General features: G+C 57.7%; 2 protein-coding genes across 2 annotated transcripts in view; one reads left to right on the plus strand and one right to left on the minus strand.

The window, feature by feature from the left end:
• TONSL (tonsoku like, DNA repair protein) overlaps positions 1-4793 on the minus strand; it is a 130481-nt gene extending 125688 nt beyond the window's left edge. The window contains exons 1-2 of the mRNA XM_082276065.1: positions 4732-4793; positions 2435-2530 (exon numbers count right to left, since the gene is read on the minus strand). Coding sequence (XP_082132191.1) covers positions 2435-2530; positions 4732-4753 — 118 coding nt within the window. The 5' untranslated portion in view covers positions 4754-4793. The remainder of the gene's footprint in view (positions 1-2434; positions 2531-4731) is intronic.
• A 638-nt stretch (positions 4794-5431) lies between these two features.
• On the plus strand, positions 5432-17196 carry HGH1 (HGH1 homolog). Its single transcript, XM_082276066.1, has 6 exons — positions 5432-5958; positions 6033-6133; positions 6615-6713; positions 10940-11031; positions 14677-14799; positions 17034-17196. The coding sequence occupies exons 1-6, from the start codon at positions 5438-5440 to the stop codon at positions 17166-17168; spliced, it is 1071 nt and encodes a 356-aa protein (XP_082132192.1). The 5' UTR covers positions 5432-5437; the 3' UTR covers positions 17169-17196.
• The last annotated feature ends 1962 nt before the right edge of the window (positions 17197-19158 follow it).

Raw genomic sequence — 19158 nt, forward strand, 5'->3', positions numbered from 1 at the left:
CCTGGCGCTGATTCGTGGCGCTGATTCGTGACGCTGATACGTGGCGCTGATTCGTGACGCTGATATGTGGCGCTGATACGTGGCGCTGATACGTGGCGCTGATTCGTGACGCTGATTCGTGGCGCTGATACGTGACGCTGATACGTGGCGCTGATACGTGACGCTGATACGTGGCGCTGATTCGTGACGCTGATTCGTGGCGCTGATACGTGACGCTGATACGTGGCGCTGATTCGTGACGCTGATACGTGGCGCTGATACGTGACGCTGATACGTGGCGCTGATTCGTGGCGCTGATTCGTGGCGCTGATACGTGGCGCTGATTCGTGGCGCTGATACGTGGCGCTGATACGTGGCGCTGATACGTGACGCTGATACGTGGCGCTGATTCGTGACGCTGATTCGTGGCGCTGATACGTGGCGCTGATTCGTGGCGCTGATACGTGGCGCTGATACGTGGCGCTGATTCGTGGCGCTGATACGTGGCGCTGATACGTGACGCTGATACGTGGCGCTGATTCGTGGCGCTGATACGTGGCGCTGATTCGTGGCGCTGATACGTGGCGCTGATACGTGACGCTGATACGTGGCGCTGATTCGTGACGCTGATACGTGGCGCTGATACGTGGCGCTGATTCGTGGCGCTGATTCGTGGCGCTGATTCGTGGCGCTGATACGTGGCGCTGATACGTGGCGCTGATTCGTGGCGCTGATACGTGGCGCTGATACGTGGCGCTGATACGTGGCGCTGATACGTGGCGCTGATACGTGGCGCTGATTCGTGGCGCTGATTCGTGGCGCTGATTCGTGGCGCTGAGTCGTGCCCTGATACGTGGCGCTGATTCGTGGCGCTGATATGTGGCGCTGATACGTGGCGCTGGTGGGCAATGAGGAAATGAGTAAAAACAGAAAAGGGGAATGAGGTCACAACACACCGCATTCTGATTGGCCGAATACAAAGCCGTTTATCATAGAAGTCACTTTAAATAATTTACAAGTTGTGGTAAAAAGTCGCTCTGTTGTGGGGGAACTTATGGTTGCGGTAGTGTGACCCGAGTCTGAGGGGGAGGGAGCAACGAGGGCGCACTACACCTGTCTGGGGGGGAGGGGCTGTCAGAGGGGGCAGTACACCTGTCTGGGGGGGGGAGGGGCTGTCAGAGGGGGCAGTACACCTGTCTGGGGGGGGGAGGGGCTGTCAGAGGGGGCAGTACACCTGTCTGGGGGGAGGGGCTGTCAGAGGGTGCAGTACACCTGTCTGGGGGGGGAGGGGTTGTCAGAGGGGGCAGTACACCTGTCTGGGGGGGGAGGGGTTGTCAGAGGGGGCAGTACACCTGTCTGGGGGGGAGGGGTTGTCAGAGGGGGCAGTACACCTGTCTGGGGGGGAGGGGTTGTCAGAGGGTGCAGTACACCTGTCTGGGGGGGGAGGGGTTGTCAGAGGGTGCAGTACACCTGTCTGGGGGGGGAGGGGTTGTCAGAGGGTGCAGTACACCTGTCTGGGGGGAGGGGCTGTCAGAGGGGGCAGTACACCTGTCTGGGGGGGAGGGGTTGTCAGAGGGGCAGTACACCTGTCTGGGGGGAGGGGCTGTCAGAGGGGGCAGTACACCTGTCTGGGGGGGAGGGGTTGTCAGAGGGTGCAGTACACCTGTCTGGGGGGAGGGGCTGTCAGAGGGTGCAGTACACCTGTCTGGGGGGGGAGGGGCTGTCAGAGGGTGCAGTACACCTGTCTGGGGGGGGAGGGGTTGTCAGAGGGGGCAGTACACCTGTCTGGGGGGAGGGGCTGTCAGAGGGGGCAGTACATCTGTCTGGGGGGAGGGGCTGTCAGAGGGTGCAGTACACCTGTCTGGGGGGGGAGGGGCTGTCAGAGGGTGCAGTACACCTGTCTGGGGGGGGAGGGGCTGTCAGAGGGTGCAGTACACCTGTCTGGGGGGGGAGGGGCTGTCAGAGGGTGCAGTACACCTGTCTGGGGGGGGGAGGGGCTGTCAGAGGGTGCAGTACACCTGTCTGGGGGGAGGGGCTGTCAGAGGGTGCAGTACACCTGTCTGGGGGGGGAGGGGCTGTCAGAGGGTGCAGTACACCTGTCTGGGGGGGGAGGGGCTGTCAGAGGGTGCAGTACACCTGTCTGGGGGGGAGGGGCTGTCAGAGGGTGCAGTACACCTGTCTGGGGGGAGGGGCTGTCAGAGGGTGCAGTACACCTGTCTGGGGGGAGGGGCTGTCAGAGGGTGCAGTACACCTGTCTGGGGGGAGGGGCTGTCAGAGGGGGCAGTACTGCGGAGGAGGGGGGAGATTAAAGCTGAACACACATATAAGATCCATATCTGAGCAGTGTCAGTGTTCCTATCAATCCAGTCCTGAAATTTACACAGCTCTGCCACTTCCCCACCCCCAGACTGTGATTGGATGGCAGTAGATGGTTAGGCTCCTCCCTCATACTGACCGCTCTTGGCGAGGAGCTCCCCCAGCTGGTTGCAGACGGTGGATTCTTCCTTCAGATTTCGGCTCTTCTGAGCGCGGCATTTCACCTTCTCCAACTCTGCAAGAGAGAGCCGGAGGTCAGACACGCCCACCACTCCCACTGACACGCCCACCACGCCCACTGACACACCCACCACACACACTGACAAGGGGAGACACGCCCACTGACACGCCCACCACTCCCACTGACACACCCACCACACACACTGACAAGGGGAGAGCCGGAGGTCAGACACGCCCAATACTCCCACTGACACACCCACTGACACACCCACCACACACACTGACAAGGGGAGAGACGGAGGTCAGACACGCCCACTACTCCAACTGACACGCCCACCACGCCCACTGACACACCCACCACACACACTGACAAGGGGAGAGACGGAGGTCAGACACGCCCACCACTCCCACTGACACGCCCACCACGCCCACTGACACACCCACCACACACACTGACAAGGGGAGAGACGGAGGTCAGACACGCCCACCACTCCCACTGACACGCCCACTGACACACCCACCACACACACTGACAAGGGGAGAGACGGAGGTCAGACACGCCCACCACTCCCACTGACACGCCCACTGACACACCCACCACACACACTGACAAGGGGAGAGACGGAGGTCAGACACGCCCACTACTCCAACTGACACGACCACCACACACACTACAAGGGGAGACACGCCCACTGACATGCCCACCACTCACACTACAAGGGGAGAGCCGGAGGTCAGACACGCCCACTGACACGCCCACCCACCAACACACCCACCATTGACACGCCCACTGACACGTCCACCACTCCCACCGACCGATCACACCACTCCCACCGACACACCCACTGACCAATCACACCACTCCCACACCACACCCACAGACACACCCACTGACCAATCACACTACAGGGGAGACACGCCCACCACACTGCTCTGAGCAATTACATTGATAGTGGAGACGCGGCTAATGCACCACCACCCCTCCCCCACATACATGTAACTGGAGGGGGAGGGGTCCTGTTTATGGAGAGATCTATGACCCCACAAACCCCTCCTCCACTCTTTAACCACTTAACCCCCGGAAGATTTTACCCCCCTCTTTTTCTGATTCGGCACTGCGTGACTTTAACTGACAATTGTGCGGTCATGTGACGCTGAACCCAGAGATTTCATCTCCGCTGTGATTTTTATTTTTTGCTCTATAAACAAAAAAAGAGCGAAAATTCTGAAAAAACAACAAATATTTTTACATCTTTTTATATGAAATTCCCAAAAATAAAAATGTAACATTTTAGGCCAAATTGTTTTCTGCTACAAATTTTGGGTAAAAAAAAATCCCAATAATCCCGATAATCGGACATCGATCGTTTTGTGTAAAAGTTATCACATCTCCAAACTACGGGAAGATTTCACCAGTAATGGCGGCAATCTGCCATTTGTACGGAGACGGCGGGGGAGGGGCGGGGGAGGGGCGGAGGAGGGCAGAGGAGGGCGGGGGAGGGGCGGAGGAGGGCAGGGGAGGGGTGGAGGAGGGCGGGGAGCGGCGGGGGAGGGGCGGGGGAGGGGCGGGGGAGGGCAGAGGAGGGCGGGGGAGGGGCGGAGGAGGGCAGGGGAGGGGTGGAGGAGGGCGGGGAGCGGCGGGGGAGGGGCGGGGGAGGGCGGGGGAAGGCGGGGGAGGGGCGGAGGAGGGGCAGAGGAAGGCAGGGGAGGGCGGGGGAGGGGCAGAGAAGGGGCAGAGGAAGGCAGGGGAGGGCGGGGGAGGGGCGGGGGAGGGGCGGGGGAGGGCGGGGGAGGGGCGGAGGAGGGCGGGGGAGGGACGGGGGAGGGCGGGGGAGGGGCGGAGGAGGGCGGGGGAGGGGCGGGGGAGGGCGGGGGAGGGGCGGAGGAAAGCGGGGGAGGGATCGGACACAGAGTGACCCCAATACAGCGATCTGTAATAGGAAATGATAGAAAATCTTTCTGGGTGTGTTTACATTGTAAAGTGGGAGGGACCAGATATAAGATCCGCCCCCGGCGATAGAACCCAATAATATGAACAGCAGAGAAACCCATTTCTATCTTCTAAACAAATCAGGGGCGGGGTCAGAGAGGAGGGGGCGGGGTCAGAGAGGAGGGGGCGGAGAATGGCGGGGAATCTCCGGTGAATGGCAGTGACGTCACTCCGGTAGAGGAATTCGGTGTCCGTTATGTGGAGATCCCCTCCCCCCCTCAGACTCCAATCCTCCCCTCCCCCTCTGTCCGATCTCCGGTACTCACGGCGGATCTCCCGATCACTCATCTCCAATCCTCTCCCGCTCTCTCCCTTGTATGACACTCCGCCCTCCGCCGTCTACTCACCGACCTGATTGGCCTCCACCAAACCTCCGCACTGACCTGATTGGTGGACGCAGCCGTCACTCACCCAACCCCCACCAATGTGTGCAGAGAGGAGGAACAGCGCCTGCGTATTGCAAGTGACACGCCCAAACAACTAAAAACCACGTGACACTACAGATGCGACCAATCAAAGCAATGCGAGGGCGGAGCGACAAAAGTCATCGAAAATATGATACGAACGACCCTCCCCCAACCCCTCCCACACCACAGCGACAAAACTACGACCTTAGTGTGCGACAATGACGTCATCAGCCAGCGCCGGAAAGGAACCCACGTGTGAGCGATCCACCGATCTCCATCCCTGTACTGCGCTCCGCGCTACCGATATTCTCCCCCATAGTGTAATCTCCACCCCCCCATAATTTAATTTCCCCCCCATAATTTAATCTCCACCCCCCCCCATAATTTAATCTCCACCCCCCATAGTGTGATTCCCCCCCCCATAGTGTAATCTCCACCCCCCCCCATAATTTAATTTCCCCCCCCATATTGTAATCTCCACCCCCCCCCATAATTTCATTTCCCCCCCCCCCCACAGTGTGATTCCCCCCCCCATAATTTAATCTCCACCCCCCCCCTGTAAGTGATGGATTTGGGGGCGGAGCTCCTGGGGTTGTTGGGGGCGGGAACTCGGTTGGATGTGAAGGCGGGGGCGGTGCAATGTGTGTTAGGGGTGAGTGGGACCCCCGAGGGGAGGCGGAGCCTGTGTCAGCTCCCAGGATTGGTGGCGGCCATCTTTGGGCTGACCTCCGAACCTCTGGTGACCCGGGACTCCTACCACATCCTGGTCAACCTGACCTCTGACCCCGCCTCTCACCGCCCCCTGCTGGAAGTCCCCGCCTTCCTCCCCATCCTGATTGGTCGTCTCTTCGATCCAAAATACGAATACGCCGATTCCGTCTGCTCCGCCCTCTGTAACCTGAGCCGGGAGGAGGAGCCATGCCGCGCCATCCTGACCGCCCTGCCCCCCTCAGGACTCACACAGATTGTGGAGATGATCTGCGGCCCCCAATACAACCCCAATACCCCCCTGGACTACCTGGGGCCCCTCCTCTGCAACCTCACCCAGCTGGCTGAGGGGCGGGACTTTCTACTGGACAGGAGCAGGTGAGGCCCCTCCCTGGGCGGAGTTCCCCATAGTTCTGGGTGGGACCTTATGTGACTCTCCCCTCCTCTCCTAGGTGTGTCCTCCAGAGGCTCCTCCCCCACTCTCACACTCCGGGTTCCGGGATCCGCAGAGGAGGAATTGTGGGAACGTTGAGGAATTGCTGCTTCAATCATAGTGAGTGACTCCTCCCCCCATGGGCGTGGTCAAATCTCATTCTTCCTGAATTCTGCCAGCACCCATCTACAGTCCACATCACCGGACTCTGAATGCCCCGCCCTCAAAGCCCCTCCCCTCTTCTGTGACCTATCCCCTTTCAGATTTAAGGAGACTCCTCCCAATTCAGAAGCTGAAAGTGTGATTGCAGAGTCTCCAGTAGGGGGAGGGGATTCCAGACTTTCTGTTCCTCCAGTCACAGGACATGGGGGAGGGGTATAGAGGAACGCCCAGTGCAGAAGACGAGGAGGGACAGTGGGAGGAGCAATGGGAGAGGTGGTTGTTGATGGGAGTGGCAGTGGAAGGGGTGGTTGATTGGTGGGAAGTGGAAGGGGGGGTTGGTGGGAGCGGTGGTTGGAAAGAAGTGGGAGGGGCAGTGGATGGGCGGGGTTATCGTGTTCTCTCACGGGAAAGGTCACATCTGGTTTTTCTTGTATTCCAGGAGATCACAGCTGGCTGCTGGGGGAGGAGGTGGATTTGTTGCCATTCCTGTTGCTGCCATTGGCTGGTGGAGAAGAATATACCGAGGAGGAGATGGAGAGTAAGTCAACATTGGAGGTGGGTGGTGGGATAGAGGAGGCTGTTGATTGGGGGTGGTGTTTGGATGGGGGAGGCTCTCAGTGATGGGTGTTGGGATGGGGGAGGCTCTCAGTGGTGGGTGTTGGGATGGGGGAGGCTCTCAGTGGTGGGTGTTGGGATGGGGGAGGCTCTCAGTGGTGGGTGTTGGGATGGGGGAGGCTCTCGGTGCTGGGTGTTTGGATGGGGGAGGCTCTCAGTGATGGGTGTTGGGATGGGGGAGGCTCTCAGTGGTGGGTGTTGGGATGGGGGAGGCTCTCAGTGATGGGTGTTGGGATGGGGGAGGCTCTCAGTGATGGGTGTTGGGATGGGGGAGGCTCTCAGTGATGGGTGTTGGGTGTTGGGATGGGGGAGGCTCTCAGTGCTGGGTGTTTGGATGGGGGAGGCTCTCAGTGATGGGTGTTGGGATGGGGGAGGCTCTCAGTGGTGGGTGTTGGGATGGGGGAGGCTCTCAGTGATGGGTGTTGGGATGGGGGAGGCTCTCAGTGGTGGGTGTTGGGATGGGGGAGGCTCTCAGTGGTGGGTGTTGGGATGGGGGAGGCTCTCAGTGGTGGGTGTTGGGATGGGGGAGGCTCTCGGTGCTGGGTGTTTGGATGGGGGAGGCTCTCAGTGATGGGTGTTGGGATGGGGGAGGCTCTCAGTGGTGGGTGTTGGGATGGGGGAGGCTCTCAGTGATGGGTGTTGGGATGGGGGAGGCTCTCAGTGATGGGTGTTGGGATGGGGGAGGCTCTCAGTGATGGGTGTTGGGTGTTGGGATGGGGGAGGCTCTCAGTGCTGGGTGTTTGGATGGGGGAGGCTCTCAGTGATGGGTGTTGGGATGGGGGAGGCTCTCAGTGGTGGGTGTTGGGATGGGGGAGGCTCTCAGTGATGGGTGTTGGGATGGGGGAGGCTCTCAGTGGTGGGTGTTGGGATGGGGGAGGCTCTCGGTGCTGGGTGTTGGGTGTTGGGATGGGGGAGGCTCTCAGTGCTGGGTGTTTGGATGGGGGAGGCTCTCAGTGATGGGTGTTGGGATGGGGGAGGCTCTCAGTGGTGGGTGTTGGGATGGGGGAGGCTCTCAGTGATGGGTGTTGGGATGGGGGAGGCTCTCAGTGATGGGTGTTGGGATGGGGGAGGCTCTCAGTGATGGGTGTTGGGTGTTGGGATGGGGGAGGCTCTCAGTGCTGGGTGTTTGGATGGGGGAGGCTCTCAGTGATGGGTGTTGGGATGGGGGAGGCTCTCAGTGGTGGGTGTTGGGATGGGGGAGGCTCTCAGTGATGGGTGTTGGGATGGGGGAGGCTCTCAGTGGTGGGTGTTGGGATGGGGGAGGCTCTCGGTGCTGGGTGTTGGGTGTTGGGATGGGGGAGGCTCTCAGTGCTGGGTGTTTGGATGGGGGAGGCTCTCAGTGATGGGTGTTGGGATGGGGGAGGCTCTCAGTGCTGGGTGTTTGGATGGGGGAGGCTCTCAGTGATGGGTGTTGGGATGGGGGAGGCTCTCAGTGGTGGGTGTTGGGATGGGGGAGGCTCTCAGTGATGGGTGTTGGGATGAGGGAGGCTCTCAGTGGTGGGTGTTTGGATGGGGGAGGCTCTCAGTGGTGGGTGTTTGGATGGGGGAGGCTCTCAGTGGTGGGTGTTTGGATGGGGGAGGCTCTCAGTGGTGGGTGTTGGGATGGGGGAGGCTCTCAGTGATGGGTGTTGGGATGGGGGAGGCTCTCAGTGCTGGGTGTTGGGATGGGGGAGGCTCTCAGTGCTGGGTGTTGGGATGGAGGAGGCTCTCAGTGCTGGGTGTTGGGATGGGGGAGGCTCTCAGTGCTGGGTGTTGGGATGGGGGAGGCTCTCAGTGATGGGTGTTGGGATGGGGGAGGCTCTCAGTGGTGGGTGTTGGGATGGGGGAGGCTCTCAGTGATGGGTGTTGGGATGAGGGAGGCTCTCAGTGGTGGGTGTTGGGATGGGGGAGGCTCTCAGTGATGGGTGTTGGGATGAGGGAGGCTCTCAGTGATGGGTGTTGGGATGGAGGAGGCTCTCAGTGCTGGGTGTTGGGATGGGGGAGGCTCTCAGTGCTGGGTGTTGGGATGGGGGAGGCTCTCAGTGGTGGGTGTTGGGATGGGGGAGGCTCTCAGTGGTGGGTGTTGGGATGGGTGAGGCTCTCAGTGATGGGTGTTGGGATGGGGGAGGCTCTCAGTGATGGGTGTTGGGATGGGGGAGGCTCTCAGTGATGGGTGTTGGGATGGGGGAGGCTCTCAGTGGTGGGTGTTTGGATGGGGGAGGCTCTCAGTGGTGGGTGTTTGGATGGGGGAGGCTCTCAGTGGTGGGTGTTGGGATGGGGGAGGCTCTCAGTGGTGGGTGTTGGGATGGGTGAGGCTCTCAGTGATGGGTGTTGGGATGGGGGAGGCTCTCAGTGCTGGGTGTTGGGATGGGGGAGGCTCTCAGTGCTGGGTGTTGGGATGGGGGAGGCTCTAAGTGCTGGGTGTTGGGATGGGGGAGGCTCTCAGTGCTGGGTGTTGGGATGGGGGAGGCTCTCAGTGATGGGTGTTTGGATGGGGGAGGCTCTCAGTGATGGGTGTTGGGATGGGGGAGGCTCTCAGTGGTGGGTGTTGGGATGGGGGAGGCTCTCAGTGGTGGGTGTTGGGATGGGGGAGGCTCTCAGTGGTGGGTGTTGGGATGGGGGAGGCTCTCAGTGGTGGGTGTTTGGATGGGGGAGGCTCTCAGTGATGGGTGTTGGGATGGGGGAGGCTCTCAGTGATGGGTGTTGGGATGGGGGAGGCTCTCAGTGGTGGGTGTAGGGATGGGGGAGGCTCTCAGTGATGGGTGTTGGGATGGGGGAGGCTCTCAGTGATGGGTGTTGGGATGGGGGAGGCTCTCAGTGATGGGTGTTGGGATGGGGGAGGCTCTCAGTGGTGGGTGTTTGGATGGGGGAGGCTCTCAGTGGTGGGTGTTTGGATGAGGAAGGCTCTCAGTGGTGGGTGTTGGGATGGGGGAGGCTCTCAGTGGTGGGTGTTGGGATGGGGGAGGCTCTCAGTGGTGGGTGTTTGGATGGGGGAGGCTCTCAGTGGTGGGTGTTGGGATGGGGGGGGCTCTCAGTGGTGGGTGTTGGGATGGGGGAGGCTCTCAGTGCTGGGTGTTGGGATGGGGGAGGCTCTCAGTGCTGGGTGTTGGGATGGGGGAGGCTCTCAGTGGTGGGTGTTGGGATGGGGGAGGCTCTCAGTGGTGGGTGTTGGGATGGGGGAGGCTCTCAGTAATGGGTGTTGGGATGGGGGAGGCTCTCAGTGGTGGGTGTTGGGATGGGGGAGGCTCTCAGTGCTGGGTGTTGGGATGGGGGAGGCTCTCAGTGCTGGGTGTTGGGATGGGGGAAGCTCTCAGTGCTGGGTGTTGGGATGGGGGAAGCTCTCAGTGCTGGGTGTTGGGATGGGGGAGGCTCTCAGTGCTGGGTGTTGGGATGGGGGAGGCTCTCAGTGCTGGGTGTTGGGATGGGGGAAGCTCTCAGTGATGGGTGTTGGGATGGGGGAGGCTCTCAGTGGTGGGTGTTGGGATGGGGGAGGCTCTCAGTGGTGGGTGTTGGGATGGGGGAGGCTCTCAGTGCTGGGTGTTGGGATGGGGGAGGCTCTCAGTGCTGGGTGTTGGGATGGGTGTTGGGATGGGGGAGGCTCTCAGTGGTGGGTGTTGGGATGGGGGAGGCTCTCAGTGGTGGGTGTTGGGATGGGGGAGGCTCTCAGTAATGGGTGTTGGGATGGGGGAGGCTCTCAGTAATGGGTGTTGGGATGGGGGAGGCTCTCAGTAATGGGTGTTGGGAGGGGGGAGGCTCTCAGTGGTGGGTGTTGGGATGGGGGAGGCTCTCAGTAATGGGTGTTGGGATGGGGGGGATTTAATGGGGGGCAGGTGTTTGGATTGGGGGGGGCTCTAGATGTTGGGATGGTTGGGGCTGTTGATGGGTGCAGTGGGTGGATGATGGGGGCAGGGGGGTTGTTGGGCTGGTGGAGGCCCCTTAGTGTTGGGATGGGGGGTTTAATGGGGGGTAGCTGTTGGGCTGGTGGAGGCCCTCGGTGTTGGGATGATGGAGGCTGATGATGGGCTGGTGGAGGCTCTTGATGGTGGGGAGGTGTTGAGCTGATGGAGGCCCACCGTTTTGGGATTGGGGGGTGAATGATGGGGGAGGGGGTGTTGGGCTGCGGGAGACTGATCACTGTCACTGATTTCCCCCCCATCTCTCCATTCCCAGCACTCCCCCCGGATCTCCAGTATCTCCCGGAGGACAAGCAGAGGGAGCCGGACCCCGATATACGCCGGATGCTGATCGAGTGCCTGCAGCTGGTGAGGGACCTCAGGGGCGTGGTCTGTACACAGGGTGGGGTTATTCTAAATGAGCTATCAACCTATAAGAAGAAGGTTGTGGGCTTCCTTCAGTCTTGAACATAGATATGCGATTTTCCCAGCTGCCCCCATACAAAACTAGCCGACAACTTAGCTTGTACTGGAATCTTCTCCTTTATTGAACAGTCACACAGTTTATCTACAGCATGGACTACCCTCCTGATCAGATTACCACACACAGGTCAGGGGGTTGCCTGATTACATTATCATATGCAGATGAAATTGTATACAGAAATAGAATTAACCTGAACTAATTATCTAGCCATCTGGACAGAAACAATATGTGAGGTCATTAACAATTAACAATGGGACAGGCAGGCTTACCAGAATCCACATCACACCTCAATACACAGACAATAGGGAGAGACCACCAGTGACAGACTGACCGTCTCTGTCATTTGAAGGACATAGAACAGAGGACAATGTGATTGGCTCTTTCAATGAACATGTTCAGAATCAGGCCAGGAATAGTCCTCACATTTCTCCTGAGATACATGGATGATAAATATTACTCTCCCACCTAAAGCAATCTATCCACACTCTGTGTCCATTAAGTATCGGTCTTTCCCTCCCAGTGATGGAGAATACCGTCAAAGGTACGCTCTGGCCTTCTAGAAGAACCCAGGAGAGGACTGGTGGGGGAGGGAAGAGGATTGGGGGGGGGGGGGGGATGATGTCGCCAGTTGTGGAACTTTCCAGTGTTTCCTGCCAACAGGATAAAATTGCCTCCCCCTCCCCCACCGTCTGCCGTTTTATTGGTTACAATGAGATGGAGCCACTGACATCCTGGAAACAAAGACCATGGGGGTGGAACTGGGTGTGAACCCTCTGGCTGACCTTCCCCTTTTCCCTAACATTGGTGACGCCCACAAATCTGGCTCCTATTGGGGGAGGAGCTGTAAAGGGCAATGTCTTCTAGAACTGGAACCTTCACCCTGAAGGGAGGCGGCACAGAATGGTTTTCATGCATTTTATTGGATGTCAGTCGTCCAATCACCTCCTAGTCTGACTTTGTGTGACCAATCAGAATCCAGGCCGGGGAGTAGATGCGGGGAGGGGAGAGCCCCTGGGGGGTTGATTATGGACCATCAAGAGCCTGGTGGGGGAGAGCCCCTGGGGGGTAACTATCTACTTCTGGCCCGCGCTGTAGCCGTCTTTCGGCTCTAATTTCCGGGAGGCCATCTTTATACGGCCTCCAGTGACAGTCTCCCCGCGTGCTCCCGCGAGCGCGTATCGGGGAAAATCTGTGTCAGCCGTGTCCCTTGGACACAGCCAATCACAGATCCTGGTGAATGGCCAATCACAGCAGCCATTCACCACGTGATCGGAAACGTCCAATGAGAGATGATTTCATATGTAAACATCTCTCATCACCAGCGCTCCTTCCTCACACAGTGACTGCAGTATGAGGAAGAGGAGAGCCAATCAGCGGTAAGGGGACACAGAGCAATGTAATCAGGGCACCGATTACACAAGAGGTAAATAAAATAACACAAGTGCCCCCCATCAGTGCCCATAGTGCTGCCAGTCAGTGCCTGCTAATCTAGACACTGACTAGCAGCACTATGGGCACTGAGTGTGGGCACTGATGGTGCCACTCATCAGTGCCACCCGTCAGTGCCGCCTCTCAGTGCCCATCAGTGCCACCTATCAGTGCTCATCAGTGCCACCTATCAGTGCTCATCAGTGCCACCTATCAGTGCCCATCAGTGCCACCTATCAGTGCCCATCAGTGCCACCTATCAGTGCTCATCAGTGCCACCTATCAGTGCCCAGCAGTGCCGCCTCTCAGTGCCACCTATCAGTGCTCATCAGTGCCACCTATCAGTGCCCAGCAGTGCCGCCTCTCAGTGCCACCTATCAGTGCTCATCAGTGCCGCCTATCAGTGCCCAGCAGTGCCGCCTCTCAGTGCCACCTATCAGTGCTCATCAGTGCGGCATATTAGTACCTCCTCATCAGTGCAGCCTCATCAGCGCATATCAGTGAAGGAGAAAAATGTATTTATTTGCAAAATTTACACGCAGAAAATAAATACTTTTTTTTTTTTCCAAAATTTTCTGTCTTTTTTTTTGTAAAAAATAAAAAACCCAGAGATGATTAAATCCCACCAAAAGAAATCTCTATTTGTGTGAAAAAAATGATAAAAAATTCATATGGGTACAGTGTAGCATGACCGCGCAATTGTCATTCAAAGTGTGAGAGCGCTGAAAACTGGCCTGGGCAGGAAGGGGATGACAGTGCCCGGTATTGGAAGTGGTTAAGGACCATAAGGGGCCTTGTGGGGGAGGATGGAGAGGGTGGGGGGTGCTGATGGGTTTGTGGGGGGGGGGTTGCTATGTGGGGGGGTGTAACATAAATATCAGATATAGGGAAATATGAAGTGATCTGTAGAAATAGTGAATTGTAGATGTAATGTCACTTTGAGTTAATGTATCAGTCACACACATGTCCTGTTATTAGCATCTGAAAGAGACAGGGCCGGTCTCTAGGATAGAGGTGACACCTACATGCCAATGAAGTCTCCCATACCAGAGAATTGTCACTTCCGGGAGCGGTCAGCGCCATTCTGGGCCAATTCATCTCTGGTCAGTTCAGAACACAGAACTTCCTGTGGGCTGAGCCGGGGGAAACCCCCTGGGGTTGATTGGCCAAGGGCTGAAGTCCAGCCCACATCGATATTCCAATAAATTGGGAAACCTGAGATTGGTTCATTGTTCTTCCTTGAAGCCAGTTCTGAACTGGGGAGTTCCCGCACGATTTCCGGTATGCTTCTACCAAGGGATAAGCTTCGATAAAGTTATTTCTGTTTTATTCCTTTTTATTTTCATAGCCAATTGTGTGTCTTTTTATCTTTTGTGTATTTTGTAACTCCTTTTGCTTTGTATATATATTTTATGCACTGCCCACTTTCGGGATATTAAATTATAAAATTAATAAGTGACTTCTGTGTACTAAGCTAGGACTCATATCTCTAGAGAGATTGTTACATTTTAGTGCCTAATTGCTTGGTCTGCGCTACATGCCAATCTGTATGCAATTGCACTGTGTGTTGGCAGATTGCATGCAGATTGTACACCAGACGGAGGTCTGCGTGTGTGTGGTGTCCCAGCAGACCAGTCTGCGGACAAACTGTTGGGTGGTGGCAGGCTATCATTTGTGGTGTGTGGGTGTGGGGACAGTGGGAAGAGTGATTAGCACCGGGGTTCTGGCTTGTAGGATAGCTGGAGGAATCCTAGTAGTGTGTGATAATTGCTAGACTGCTCCCCCACCATTAGAGTGCACCAGATTGTATGTAAGATTTGTATCTGCCTGTGTGTGGTCAGACAGCTGGATTGGAGTGGAGTCTCCCTCTAGTGGTGACCAAAGGCAGTGCAGGCTGTGAAAGTATCGCAGTCAGTAGGAATTTTCTGTATTCCCTTATACTCCCCAGTCACGGTTTACCATGTCTCGGTTAGCTAGTCACCGTGGCGAATCGTGACAGGGAGGGAGGATGATGAGGGAGGAGAAAGTTGTGCTCTGTGGGGGAGGGTAGGATGATGATGGGAGACTATGTTGAGTCCTAATGTTTTCCCCTCCCCCCTCAGCTCTGCGCCACCCGGGAAGGACGTTGCACCCTGCGGGAACGAGGAACGTATCTGATCCTGCGATCGCTGCACAACTGGGAGGCGGAGCCAGCCGGGAGGAGGAGCTGCGAGAGAGTCATTCAGGTCAGAACTCAATTCCCAGGCAACACGACACACAATGCACCTCTCCCGGGGCCCCAGCGTGGGAATGACACACGTACCGCACCTCTCCGGGGCCCCAGCGTGGGAATGACACACGTACCGCACCTCTCCAGGGGCCCCAGCGGGGGAATGACACACGTACCGCACCTCTCCGGGGCCCCAGCGTGGGAATGACACACGTACCGCACCTCTCCAGGGGCCCCAGCGGGGGAATGACACACGTACCGCACCTCTCCAGGGACCCCAGCGTGGGAATGACACACGTACCGCACCTCTCCAGGGACCCCAGCGGGGGAATGACACACGTACCGCACCTCTCCCGGGGCCCAAGCGTGGGAATGACACACGTACCGCACCTCTCCAGGGACCCCAGCGTGGGAATGACACACGTACCGCACCTATCCCGGGGCCCCAGCGTGGGAATGACACACGTACCGCACCTATCCCGGGGCCCCAGCGTGGGAATGACACACGTACCGCACCTCTCCAGGGGCCCCAGCGTGGGAATGACACACGTACCGCACCTATCCCGGGGCCCCAGCGTGGGAATGACACACGTACCGCACCTATCCCGGGGCCCCAGCGTGGGAATGACACACGTACCGCACCTATCCCGGGGCCCCAGCGTGGGAATGACACACGTACCGCACCTATCCCGGGGCCCCAGCGTGGGAATGACACACGTACCGCACCTCTCCCGGGGCCCCAGCGTGGGAATGACACACGTACCGCACCTCTCCAGGGGCCCCAGCGGGGGAATGACACACGTACCGCACCTCTCCAGGGACCCCGGGGGGGGGATGACGCGCGTACCGCACCTCTCCAGGGACCCCAGCAGGGGAATGACACACGTACCGCACCTCTCCAGGGACCCCAGCGGGGGGGATGACACACGTACCGCACCTCTCCAGGGACCCCAGCAGGGGAATGACACACATACCGCACCTCTCCAGGGACCCCAGCGGGGGGGATGACACACGTACCGCACCTCTCCAGGGACCCCAGCAGGGGAATGACACACGTACCGCACTTCTCCAGGGACCCCAGCGGGGGAATGACACACGTACCGCACCTCTCCAGGGACCCCAGCGGGGGAATGACACACGTACCGCACCTATCCCGGGGCCCCAGCGGGGGAATGACACACGTACCACACCTCTCCCGGGGCCCAAGCGTGGGAATGACACATGTACCGCACCTCTCCAGGGGCCCCAGCGTGGGAATGACACACGTACCGCACCTATCCCGGGGCCCCAGCGTGGGAATGACACACGTACCGCACCTGTCCCGGGGCCCCAGCGTGGGAATGACACACGTACCGCACCTCTCCCGGGGCCCCAGCGTGGGAATGACACACGTACCGCACCTCTCCAGGGGCCCCAGCGTGGGAATGACACACGTACCGCACCTCTCCAGGGGCCCCAGCGGGGGAATGACACACGTACCGCACCTCTCCAGGGGCCCCAGCGGGGGAATGACACACGTACCGCACCTCTCCACGGACCCCAGCGGGGGAATGACACGCGTACCGGACCTCTCCAGGGACCCCAGCAGGGGAATGACACACGTACCGCACCTCTCCAGGGACCCCAGCGGGGGAATGACACACGTACCGCACCTCTCCCAGCGGGGGGAATGACACACGTACCGCACCTCTCCTGGCCCGACTCCCGCTGTGACTGAATACAGCGGAAGCGGGCCTCCGGCGGTGCGCGGCGCCGAGAAGGGGGAGTGTCTGGTGACGTAGGTCTACGTCGTCAGACCTACAAGAGCCACTTCTAGTGAGCAGCGGTAAAGTGGTTAATAGTGACCATTCTATTTGTTCCAGTTGATGAGGCTTTCTCTGCATAAGACAATAGCAGCAGTGTTTCAGTCACACCGATCAAATATGACTGAAAGATGCCATCCATTAATCTTGGTAAAATTATAAGAATTCCACATCACAAACATATCTCCGCAGTACGGGACCCCAGATGGCGGACATAGATCTGTGCGATGGACTCTCTCTGCTACAAGTATTGTGCCATCTCATCCAATGGAAGGTTTCAATAACAAGTCTTTCCTGCAATGACAGTTAAAGCGATAATCACTGTAAACAGCGATTATCGGTAAAACTGACACTGGCAGACATTATGACTATTTAACTAAAGAAATGTCCACAATGAAATTTCCACAACAGTCCTCATAGGTGACATCGGGTGTTTTTTCTGTCTCAGGTTCTGATTGGTGACGAGCCGGAAGCCGGTATGGAGAATCTTCTGGAAGTGGCAGTCCCCCCCGAGGTGCAGGAAAAACTGAAGCGTCTGGATGAGGAGGAGGAGAGAGAGCTCCAGCAAGAGACTGCCATGTGACCTGACCGGGGGGGGGGGGGAGTCCCACAATGTGGGAGGAGTCCCACAATGTGGGAGGAGACTATTCTTCCCGCCTCTGCAGTGTGGGAGGAGACTGTGCTTCCCGCCTCTGCGGTGTAGGAGGAGACCAGAAAGTTCCCAAAGACCTTCCTGATGGATGAATATAAAGAGAGAAGATGGGGATGTGGAGGGAAGTTGCCCGATTATCGGCACTGTGTGCCGGGAGGACAAGAGTTCATTGTTCACCATCTCTGAATTCTGGGAGATCATACTGGTTTGACCCTCCCCCTCCTGTGGAGGTGGGTCATGCAGCCCCCCTGGTTCGGCCCTCCCCCCTCCTGTGGGGGAGTCATGCAGCCCCCTTGCTCAGCCCTGCACCCTCCTGAAGTGGCCTGAAGTCACAGGAGTTAATTTGTGGTTACTCTGCAGCCATGGAAGCCGCTCCATGTTGGCGGTAATGTCCACTCTTGGAGACAATCTGGATACGTTGGTGGGATCTCAGGTAGGGTGGAACTCGGGATCGGTTGGTGGTCCTGCCTCCTCCATGGTTCAGGAGACACGAGAAGGTCCTGTGCAGAGCTTCTCATACTTGTCCTCCAGCTTCTCTCCATCATGCAGGTACTGCTGGGGAAGTCTGAGGACCGATGACCACATCGGCGGAGTTGTCCCTTGTGTTGAGGTTGAGTTTCCTGCAGAGACTCAGCAACCACCTTCCATTATCCTGGAGCAATATGACTGGCTGTGAGGGAAACCACGCCCACCCCCCACCCTGATCACCCTCTGAGTGAGATCACACCCACCATGTTGCCCCGGTTGGAGGATGGGACCTTTCTGTCTAACTTTGAACAAGTGAATTACACTTTACTCCAATTCTGTTTTTCATTAACAAAAAATAAAATGTTTTAAACCCAAATGTGAAGGCACTGGTGTGATGTTGTGAGAGGGGAAGTCTGGTGTGATGAAGAGGGTCTGAGGTGATGTTGGGGGGGGGGGGGTTTAATGTTATGTTGGGGGTGGGGGGCTGGTGTGCTGAGGAGGGTCTGTAGATTTGGTGGGGGTCCTGGTGTGCTGAAGAGGGTCAGTGATGCTGGGGGGGGGGAGGTGTCTGGTGTGATGAGGGTCTAATGTGATGGGGGGGGGGTCTGGTGTGATGAGGGGGTGTCTAAGGTAAGGGGGGGCCATTTGGATTCTTGTAACATCATTCGGAGGCCGTACAAAATGATCAACTTAATGTGCCGGTTATATTTGGTCAAACATTTAGTTAACTCCCCCCTAATATAATGGCTGGAAATGCTTCTCTGATGAGGTGTGAGATGTTAGCTGGAATTAATGATGTTCTACTCGCAACTGGTTTTCCAGGTTTGCGTCGGTCAGTCTGGAGTGCAGTCGACTCTTTGCGGTGGTAAGTTTTGAAAAGAAGGCTGGTACACTGCTATGCTCACTGCTGGCTGGTACTGCTGGCTTAGGCTGGTACTGTGCTGTTGGTTGTGCTGGCTGGTACTGCTATGGGTACTGGTGGCTCAGGCTGGTACTGTGCTGTAGGTACTGCTGGCTGGTACTGCTGGCTCAGGCTAGTACTGCTTGCTGGTACTGTGGGTACTGCTAGCTCAGGCTGGTACTGCTGTGGGTACTGCTAGCTCAGGCTGGTACTGTGCTGTGGGTACTGGTGGCTCAGGCTGGTACTGTGCTGTGGGTACTGGTGGCTCAGGCTGGTACTGTGCTGTGGGTACTGGTGGCTCAGGCTGGTACTGCTGTGGGTACTGCTAACTCAGGCTGGTACTGTGCTGTGGGTACTGGTGGCTCAGGCTGGTACTGTGCTGTGGGTACTGCTGTAGGTACTGGTGGCTCAGGCTGGTACTGCTGTGGGTACTGCTGTGGGTACTGCTGGCTCAGGCTAGTACTGCTTGCTGGTACTGCTATGGGTACTTGAAAAAAATGTAACTAGAAAATGACAAAAGTGCGCTATTACTTAACAAATTGTCCATGTGTG

Source organism: Pelophylax lessonae, assembly GCF_965119305.1.
Source record: "Pelophylax lessonae genome assembly, contig: HAP1_SCAFFOLD_267, whole genome shotgun sequence".
Lineage (NCBI taxonomy): Eukaryota > Metazoa > Chordata > Amphibia > Anura > Ranidae > Pelophylax > Pelophylax lessonae.